Source organism: Homarus americanus, unplaced genomic scaffold (genome assembly GCF_018991925.1).
Source record: "Homarus americanus isolate GMGI-L3 unplaced genomic scaffold, GMGI_Hamer_2.0 scaffold45698, whole genome shotgun sequence".
NCBI lineage: Eukaryota > Metazoa > Arthropoda > Malacostraca > Decapoda > Nephropidae > Homarus > Homarus americanus.
Genome location: NW_024735554.1, coordinates 12,597,493 through 12,608,069, shown reverse-complemented (window position 1 = coordinate 12,608,069; position 10,577 = coordinate 12,597,493). Strand labels below are relative to the sequence as shown.

At 44.8% G+C, this 10,577-nt stretch overlaps 1 protein-coding gene across 9 annotated transcripts in view; it reads left to right on the top strand.

The window, feature by feature from the left end:
• Positions 1 to 4,181: 4,181 nt before the first annotated feature.
• Positions 4,182 to 10,577, top strand: part of LOC121871529 (paxillin-like) — a 173,279-nt gene continuing 166,883 nt past the window's right edge. For 7 of the 9 annotated variants that reach the window (XM_042373958.1, XM_042373957.1, XM_042373953.1 and 4 more), the window contains exon 1: positions 4,182 to 5,898. In XM_042373958.1, the coding sequence (XP_042229892.1) occupies positions 4,197 to 5,898 (1,702 nt within the window). In that variant the 5' untranslated portion in view covers positions 4,182 to 4,196. The remainder of the gene's footprint in view (positions 5,899 to 10,577) is intronic. The other 2 variants (XM_042373960.1, XM_042373956.1) reach the window with 2 other exon arrangements.

The following is a 10,577-nucleotide window of genomic DNA, read 5'->3' as shown; positions in this document are numbered from 1 at the left end:
ACGAAAAAAACAAAAGTGAAATATTATATTTCATTATGTTGATGTACAAAACATTTTCTTCATTATTCTATGATAAAACAAGCCTAACAAGCATTATTACAACATATATTATTATTATTTTTTATACAATCAGGAATTAGTCATTACTTCATCAGGGTTGAGAGTGGTACACAACCTCAGGAGCTGATGTAAGTTACGCGCTTTAACTTACGGAGTTCGATTTCAAATATTTGTTTTGAGTATACCATCTGTGTTTTGAGTATGCCAATCTGAGATTGTAAGTCCAGTTACGGGGTACACAACAACATACAGTCCCATAAATGTTTTTGAGTATCTGGCCCCAGAACTCTAACATTACAGCTACGTACAGTACAGGGGGTGATGTTTACAGCTTGTTATTTGTTTACAGGTAAGTGTGATTGACTGGATGCTGGTGATGATGGTGTGGCTAGTGGTGGTGATGATGGTGATGGTGGTGTTAATCGTGATGGTGATGGTGATTGTATTGATGATGATGATAATGATGGTATTGAAGATTATGATGATGATGGTGGTGGTGGTGGTGATGATTGCTGGTGGTGGTGTTAATGGTGATGCTGATAGTGGTGATGATGGTATTGGTGGTGGTGTAGATGGTGATGATGGTGGTGAGGATGGTGATGATGGTGGTGGCGATGGTGATGGTGGTGGGGATGGTGATGATGGTGGTGGTGGGGACGGTGATGTTGGTGGGGATGGTGATAATGGTGGTGAGGATGGTTGTTGAAGGTGGTGGGGGATGGTGATGTTGGTGGTGGGATGGTGAGGATGGTGATGATGGTGGTGGGGATGGTGATGTTGGTGGTGGGATGGTGATGTTGGTGGTGGGGATGGTGATAGGATGGTGGTGAGGATGGTGATGGTGGTGAGGATGGCGATGGTGGTGGTGGGGATGGTGATGATGGTGTTGGGGATGGTGATGATGGTGATGTTGGTGGTGGGGATGGTGATAATGGTGGTGGTGGGGATGGTGATAATGGTGGTGGGGATGGTTGTTGAAGGTGGTGGGGATGGTGGATGGTGGTGAGGATGGTGAGGATGGTGATGATGGTGGTGGGGACGGTGATGGTGGTGGGGATGGTGATGATGGTGGTGGGGATGGTGATAATGGTGGTGAGGATGGTGAGGATGGTGGTGAGGATGGTGATGGTGGTGGGGATGGTGATGATGGTGGTGGGGATGGTGATAATGGTGGTGAGGATGGTGATGATGGTGAGGATGGTGATGGTGGTGGGGATGGTGATGATGGTGGTGGGGATGGTGATGATGGTGGGGATGGTGGATGATGGTGGTGGGGGATGGTGATGGTGGTGGGATGGTGATGATGGTGGTGGGGATGGTGATAATGGTGGTGAGGATGGTGATGATGGTGGTGAGGATGGTGATGGTGGTGGGGATGGTGATGATGGTGGTGGGGATGGTGATGATGGTGGGGGATGGTGATGATGGTGGTGAGGATGGTGATGATGGTGGTGAGGATGGTGATGATGGTGGTGAGGATGGTGATGGTGGTGGGGATGGTAATGTTGGTGGTGGGGATGGTGATAATGGTGGTGAGGATGGTGATGATGGTGAGGATGGTGATGGTGGTGGAGATGGTGATGATGGTGGTGGGGATGGTGATGGTGGTGGGGATGGTGATGATGGTGGTGAGGATGGTGATGATGGTGGTGGGGATGGTGATGGTGGTGAGGATGGTGATGATGGTGTGGTGATGGTGATGGTGGTGATGATGGTGATGATGGTGGTGATGGTGATGATGGTGGTGAGGATGGTGGTGGGGATGGTGATGATGGTGGTGGAGATGGTGATGATGGTGGTGAGGATGGTGATGATGGTGGTGAGTGATGCTGGGTGATAGTGATAATGGTGGTGGGGATGGTGATGATGGTGGTGAGGATGGTGATGCTGCTGGTGGGATGGTGGTAATGGTGGTGGGGATGGTGATGATGGTGAGGATGGTGATGGTGGTGGTGGGGATGGTGATAATGGTGGTGAGGATGGTGAGGATGGTGGTGAGGATGGTGATGGTGGTGGGGATGGATGGTGGTGGGGATGGTGATAATGGTGGTGAGGATGGTGATGATGGTGGTGAGGATGGTGATGGTGGTGGGGATGGTGATGATGGTGATGGGATGGTGGATGGTGATGGTGATGATGGGGATGGTGATGGTGGTGGGATGGTGATGGTGGTGGGGATGGTGATAATGGTGGTGAGGATGGTGATGATGGTGGTGAGGATGGTGATGGTAGTGGGGATGGTGATGATGGTGGTGGGGATGGTGATGATGGTGGTGTGGATGATGGTGGTGATGGTGGTGGTGATGGTGATGATGGTGGTGAGGATGGTGATGGTGGTGGGATGGTAATGTTGGTGGTGGGGATGGTGATAATGGTGGGTGGGGATGGTGATGATGGTGGTGGGGATGGTGATAATGGTGGTGGGGATGGTGATGATGGTGGTGGGGATGGTGATGATGGTGGTGAGGATGGTGATGATGGTGGTGAGGATGGTGATGCTGCTGGTAGGGATGGTGATAATGGTGGTGGGGATGGTGATGATGGTGGTGGGGATGGTGATCACTATGCGAGGATGAACCATTGCGTTTTCTTATCCAGTTTAAAATACTTTCTAGCATAAGGAACTTTCTTTCTCCATCAGTGTGTGTGCGCGCGCGCGAATGTGTGTATGTGTGTCTGTCTTTGCTGGCACACTGAAGCTGGTAACTAGTTCAAGAATCTCCCCCCTTAATCTCTAGCGAATGTGTGTGTATGTATGTATGTAAGGGCCAGAATAGTTGTAGTTGTGGTAGTTGTTGTGGTAGTTGTTGTGGTAATGGTGGTAAGGGTAGTGTTGCCACCAGTGTGTGTAGAGTGGTGGTAGTGTCGGGGTGCGTCCAGAAGTTGTGGTTGGTGTGAAGGACAGTGACTTGGGAAGAAATTGTTGACATATGCAAACAGTCGGAATATAAATTGTAACTTGGTGCAAACAGTCGGAGAGGAAATCGTAACCTCTTATTGAAACTTAAAATCGTCATAAGTAACATAAACTTGGCTAAAGGTGTACGTACAGTGACTACGTTTGGTGGCTATATGAAAGGTGTTCCGTAACTGTCCAGTGCTTGGTGTGAGAAAGGTCGCTTACTTGTGCTTAACGAACTTGAATATTGAGTATTAAGTGCAACAATGTGTATCACCACCCATTTGTAAGTGCCAGAAAAGTGTAGGATATTTATCAACCAGACATAAGTGGACATTAAGTGTATAAATCACTCCCGGTAAATTAAGTTATAAAGTGATTGGTACAGAACATTATCTTACAAGTGCTCTGGAAAGTGTCAGGACTGAGTAAATCACAAGTTATGATAATAAGTGCGAGGATCAGTCGTCAGTTAAACATCGTAGCTATAAATGATGACTTTGTTAAGGGGATCCAACCCAAATAATTCCCAATCCTTATAGGCCACATTGCTAGTGGTTAGGGTGTGGTTAGGGATCTGGCTTAGTATAGGACTGGAACCCATGTGACCTGTATCAAGTAATTAAGGGACAAGAAGGGTATAAATAATGAGTATAAAAGGGTGTTGAGACATAGTGTGTTATGTCAGTCGCAGAGAGATGTGAGAAGAACGGGTGAGTTAGCTCGGCATGCTGTGAATGAGGGTAGTGGGGGTGTGGGGGTGTGAGGGTGTGGGGGGTAGTGGGGGTGTGGGGGTGTGAGTGTGTGTGTGTGTGTGTGTGCAGCTGTAGTAAGACAAGTAACAGACTGCAAAAGGTTTATAAATTCAAAGAAATTAGATAAGTCTCAAAATGACACCACGAATTATTAAGGTAATAATTGTGTTAGGAGTTGGTGTCTTTCATTGCATTTTTGAACTTATTAAAAAAATTTAAAAAGCACCAGGTGGGACTACCGGTAGTGAATTTAAGAAGCACACTAGTAAGATTAAAGCTTTAGGAGGCACCCGCAGCAACAGTGTGTCGTGGTAATACTCCAGGTATAGCAGTGCTATAGTAAGCATTTTAACAATAACAAAAGTAATGAGCAATGCTTTTGCAGTTTAGACTGCAAAACAGATCTTCAGGAAAACTTTAGACAGTCCAACAATGCGAGGAAGCGCTTGTGGTAGAGTAGCATCTTAAGAATCGTCGAATAAATGGTGGACGTGTTTCTGCCCAACTTCCTCACCCGGGAGTCCTTGAAGCTGAGAAGCCCGCGGGACATTGACCGCCCACAAGACCAAGATGTCGCTCACGACTCATACGATTCGGATGAACTGAAGGATACACAAATGCAGGAGTTGAAGGACTCTCAGAAATCAGAAGACTTAAAGTCCCTACAGAAAACAGAGAACCTGGAAGACCAACAGAGGGCAGAAAATTTGAAAGGGCTGGGGGATCCAGCGGGGCCACAGACTCTTCAGAACTTAGAGAATCAAAAACAACAACACAATCCACAGAAGCTGGAAGATTCACAGAATTTGGAGGTCCTACAGAATGACCCACAGGTACTGGAGGACTCTGAGAATGCAGAGCATGACTTGGACCTGGAGGATACACAACAGGAAAAAAATCTACAGGAGCAAGAGGACTCACAGGAAGGCCTGGAAGGACCAGGGGTTTCAGAGAAGGAAATAGAGGAATCAGAGACCCCGAGGAAGGAACCTGGAGACTCTGATATCCCGAAGGAGGTTATAACAGCCCCGAAGGACAAAGATTTAGAAGAATCAGAGGGACCAGACGAACCGGAAGCTTTGGAGGAGGAACTAGAAGAAGCTGTGGTCCTGAAGGAAGAACTAGGAGAACCAGAGACCCAAAAGGAGGTACTAGGAGAATCGAATGTGCCGACGGAGGAGCTGGAAGAGCCAGAGACCCCCAAGGAGAACCTAGAAAAAACAGATGTACCGAAGGAAGAACCAGAAGAACCAGAGACTCTCAAGGAGGACCTAGTAGAACCAGAGACTCCAACAGAAGAACCAGGTGCACCGAAGGTAGAACCAGAGACTCTCAATAAGGACCTAGTAGAACCAGAGCTTCCAACAGAAGAACCAGATGTACCAAAGGAAGAACCAGAGGCTCTAAAGGAGAACCTAGAAGAACCAGAGCTTCCAACAGAAGAACCAGATACTCTCAAGGAGGACTTAGTAGAACCAGAGACTCCAACAGAAGAACCAGATGTACCGAAGGTAGAACCAGAAGAACCAGAGCTTCCAACAGAAGAACCAGATGTACCAAAGGAAGAACCAGAGGCTCTAAAGGAGAACCTAGAAGAACCAGAGCTTCCAACAGAAGAACCAGATACTCTCAAGGAGGACCTAGTAGAACCAGAGACTCCAACAGAAGAACCAGATGTACCGAAGGTAGAACCAGAAGAACCAGAGACTCTCAAGAAGGACCTAGTAGAACCAGAGCTTCCAACAGAAGAACCAGATGTACCAAAGGAAGAACCAGAGGCTCTAAAGGAGAACCTGGAAGAACCAGAGCTTCCAACAGAAGAACCAGATACTCTCAAGGAGGACCTAGTAGAACCAGAGACTCCAACAGAACAACCAGATGTACCGAAGCAAGAACCAGAGACTCTCAAGGAGGACCTAGAAGAACCAGAGACTCTCAAGCAGGACCTAGAAGAACCAGCAGAGCTAGAGGCTTTCAAGGAAGAACTAAAAGAACCAAAGGCAGAGAAGGAGGACCTTGAAGAACCAGAGACTCCAACAGAAGTACCAGAGGCTCTGAAGGAGGACCTAAAAGAACCAGAGACACCGAAGGAGCCAGTGGCCATTACAACATGGATATGCCCGGGACTGAACGAGGAATCAGAGGATCCTTGGCTCTGGACGGCGTCGTACGAGTCATATGTCCGTGAGTGTTAATAGAGCGTTGTGGGAGGTTGGGAATCTGTCTTTGTGTTTGTTTACAATGAGCGTTGTAGTGAGCCGGATGTCTTTAGTTTCTCCGGTTCAGAATAATGACTTCTGGAATAATTGGTGAATTGATAGAAGTTGACAGTATATTTTTTATTGAGTTGACCGAGAATTGGATAATTACCTAAGACATGAATTATTATCCCTTAACCACCCTAAACTCCCCTCCCGGCTCCCCCTTCTCCCCACGTTGCTCTATTCACCCCCAGTTCCTTAACTTAAATACTTGAAAATGTATAACTAGATGTAAAGAATTTGCCAGGCGAGTCTTGTTCCATGCCTTTACTGTGAGTCAAACAGGTCCCGGCTAAGCAGTTTATTGTATTCCATTTGATTACCCAAATAACAGTGACAGGTGATCAGAAAATGAACTAACTAGGTCTTAGATAATTAGCTAATCAGGATTTGGGTGCATTAATTAGTCAGGTTACTGTAATTAATCAAGTTACTGGAAAATAGTTAACTGGATCGTAGATGAATTTTGAGTTAACGAATTGCTGGGTGGTGACTTAACTTCACGAAGGAATTTAGATGAGATGCACAGGGCAGGGCAGGGCACCAACCCTCCCTGTGACCTATATTGAAGTTAACTTGCCATATAAAGCAAGAGAGAACCTCATCAGTTGGTGGGTGTTAAGAGGTGCTTGTGAGTCCTCCATTTGAAGTGTTTCATCTTTATAAGTAGAAGGAAAGTTGTGTTTAAGGAGGAAGCCTAATAGGATGATGTAATATCCTGTTGCCTTTAAACATGTATACGAATGTTAAGAGTTGCCTGTAAACCCAACACGGTGCTGATGGTAAATCCTACACTTGAATGTTATGTGAAGAAGGGAAGGCGTGTGAGGGGAGGGTGCTTCACAAGTTTATTTCCTTGTATTGCTTAGCAACTTGCGTGAGAAAACATAAATTTGTGGATGCCAAGGAGGTGCCTGTGATCCCTGCACCACTTATAAGGTAGGAAAGGCGCGTTACGGGAGAAAGTGCCATAACTTTAGCGAGAGAACATGAATTTATGGGTGTTAGGAACATCGTGTGAGGTCTACACTTAAGGCCTGCAGGTTATATGAAGACGGGAGGACGTGTACTGGGGAAGTTCCACATATTTGCAGATTCTGTCAAACTCAGGTGATTTAACGAGAAACAATACTACAAGTACAGTAAATTCTTATTTGTTAATTAACCTAAAAGTGGTGCCTTTAGCTTATATATGATTATTATCAATGGCCCTAAAAACTAAAGGCAAACAATGAATGTTATTATCTTTCTTCATTATTATCTCGCACACAAAATACACCCAAAGCTATAGGGAAGTCCTTGGAGGTGGACCATCTGTAGTGTATGTGACAGTAGTTATACTCCTCTGCTGAGCTACAAGGTGAGTATTACTTCAGTATAAGGCACAATGTAGTGGGTCGCGTCACCTAGTGGTATGTCTGGTTAATTCCAAGATGCTTGTCCCGTCTCTCTCACCCAGTCTTACCTAAACCTTCGGAATGTTGCCAGTGTACCAGGCGTCATCCTCTTCTGTAGCAACACAAAAACAAATTTGTCAATGATAGTAATCATTGACTGGTTGCAGGTGAATTGTGCACTGGGGTCCAGCCTAACACAGCCATTCAGAGTGGGGCTTAATAATGACGGGAGGAGGACTATTAACACCAAGGCCCATTTGGACTGCACCTATACGATGATCAGCCCTGCACAGTGTACAGAGGCAAAAATTGGATGATCATTTACAGATATACCTTAACGTCTCTCACTGTTAACTTAAAGAACATAGGTAATTATTATACACCGACGCCCCTCCTCTCCCCTCCCTTCTTACCCCATGTTGTCGTCTCCGGGTGCTGTGCTTTAAGTGCTTGCCCAAATATGAGTTCTTAAGGGGGGGGGGGGGTTACTGAGTGGTTGCTCCCCCCGTTCGTTTGGTTGGTTGTTTCATTTATTGTTCTCTTGCGGTATCTCACTCACGTTTTAAACTAGGAGGCTGATATGTGACACAACAGGGACCAAGTGCTGTGGAAAAAAACATTGTTATTGTTATAATTATGTTCGTGGCAGGACATGGGGGAGGGGTGATTTATACTTTGTTAGTACCAATTATATTTTTATTTTTAATTGAAAATCACTTCTCCTCAGAGCACAACTCAGTCAAATCTTACCCAACTCAACTCTATACGACCCGACGCAACCCGTAACCCGACCCGACGTAATCCAACCCAACCCGACCCGACGTAATCCAACCCGACCCGACCCGACGTAACCAAACTCAACTCAACACATCTTATCTTATCTCAACCCGACCCGACCCGGTGATGGTTTTTGTGCGGAGGCGGGGACTGTGTAATGCATACTGGCCTGTGCATGACACCCGGCTCACATGAGGCTTCACTCATTAGGTGGATGACGTCATGTTGTGTAACTACCTTCAGGAAGTCCTTGACTGCATTGCGCTTTATTTATTTGTATTATATCTTACTGTATACCCGGCGGGGAGACATAATCAGTGTAGTGTTATTATTATTATTATTATTATTATTATTAGGAACAAGTAGTATGGGTATTGTCATGGTTCATCTTTATTATCCATGAGAGAGAGAGAGAGAGAGAGAGAGAGAGAGAGAGAGAGAGAGAGAGAGAGAGAGATAATATTACCTGTTATTGAAATATATTTGTCATATATAATATATTCAACAGATATAGTATATAGTTTTTCCTCAAGTGGTTGACCTCAAAGTAACTCTCATGGGATCTTACTTTATTTAGGGGTTTGTACAGTACATGAGCGTCCGTCTGCTTCAGGTGAGGTGAGGGGCCGTGGTTCACACTGTCCCTTCAACAACGTCTTCGTTTATTTGATGGAAGAGGAAATAGAAAACATGAATATTATCCTCTGCCTTATTTTACTTTAAGATAAGCTACTCTAACGCTTACTTAACCTAATATAATGCTCACCAAACCTAACCTAACCTATTAGCAACTTAATGTAACAACAAACCAAACCTGGTAACCCAGGTAGCGTATGGATGTTTACCCGTCAGGTGAAGTAAGAGGGGATGGGTAATCTACAGGTGATCCATAAAATATTAGCTCAACCATATCTGTAAACACATGTATTTATTCCGTCACTCAGTCACAGTACAGTAGTTTGTCTAATGATTTGTTTTAGTGGTTCAGGGTGTTGGGTGTGGATACAGCCTTGTCCACGGCGCCCCGCCCCGACTTCAGCCAGCTGTAAAAGGGAAACTAATTTTGCGGTTGGGGAAACTGAAGCGTTTAAGTGCAGTGTCGGTCATGCTGTCTCCTTGTGTACTTTTAAAAGTCTTCGTCTACGGTGTACTGTATCCGCACTGCCCCTAACGGGCGGCCAGGCTTATGTGACCCCTTTTCATGGTATTTAGGCCACGGCCGGGCCCCCTGATCCTTTGTGTCTTCAAATATGTTTTGGGCCGTGTGCCTCACATTATAGTGTAAAAAATAGTACAGATGTGTACATGTACTGTAGGTAGTAGTGTACTGTACACTATATATATATATATATATATATATATATATATATATATATATATATATATATATATATATATATATATATATATATATATATATATGTGTGTGTGTGTGTGTGTGTGTGTGTGTGTGTGTGTATTACTGTACTGTATTACTGTACTCGTACACTATACGATCTGTTGCTGCTACTGTTACTTAAGGTGTGAGGTCATCGTCTGAGAACCCCAAGACTTGTGACTCACCCCAGCAGGATGCAGGTGTGGGGCGCCCTCCATGTTGCTCTAAGCTCACATTATCAGAGATTCTTGCGTTACATATTTCTCCTAAATTGAGTTATGAGAACCACGACACAAAATGGGTTTTCAAGGATCGTCCCACAGTTGGTGGTGTGAGAACGTACCGGACCCCACTGCCTGTCTGTCTGTCTAAGATGCGACACAAAGATGGATTCTAAAAGATTCTTAGGTTAGATTTGTAACCTAATTGGAGAGAGTTTGTGCCTGTTTAACCCCTTCACTACTGGGACACCAATTTTAATATTGTATTTAGTTAACGCCAGACAATTTTATTCAGCTCAGAGGGGAACCCGTGTACACACGTGTTAGTAGACTCTCCATTAGCAACATGCCGTAAGTGTAGGTTAGTGGACGTGCTGTGCCATAGAATTTTATTAATTAAAAAAAAAACAGTTTCGGTACACATACAGGTACAGGCAGTAATACAGATATATTTACAGATACAATTACAAGTACAGATAGAAGCGCAGTTAATTATGCAATCACAAGTACAGGTAAGAACATAAGAAAATAAGGAGTCTGCAATAGGCCGGTTGGCCTGTGCTTGGCAGCTCCTGTCGAGAGTTACTACCACTCTCTATCATCCATGAATTTATCTAGTCTCCTTTTGAAACTTTCCAGAGTTCCCGCACTTACTACAAAGTTGCTAAGCTTGTTCCACTCGTCCACCACCCTATTTGTGAACCAGTTTCTTCCTATCTCCCTCATTATTATTATTACCACCCTATTATTTACTGATTTTGTTTTACAATCTTGGTAATTTTGATAACTAAACTAATCTAACCTAACCTCACTTAACCTAACCTAACCT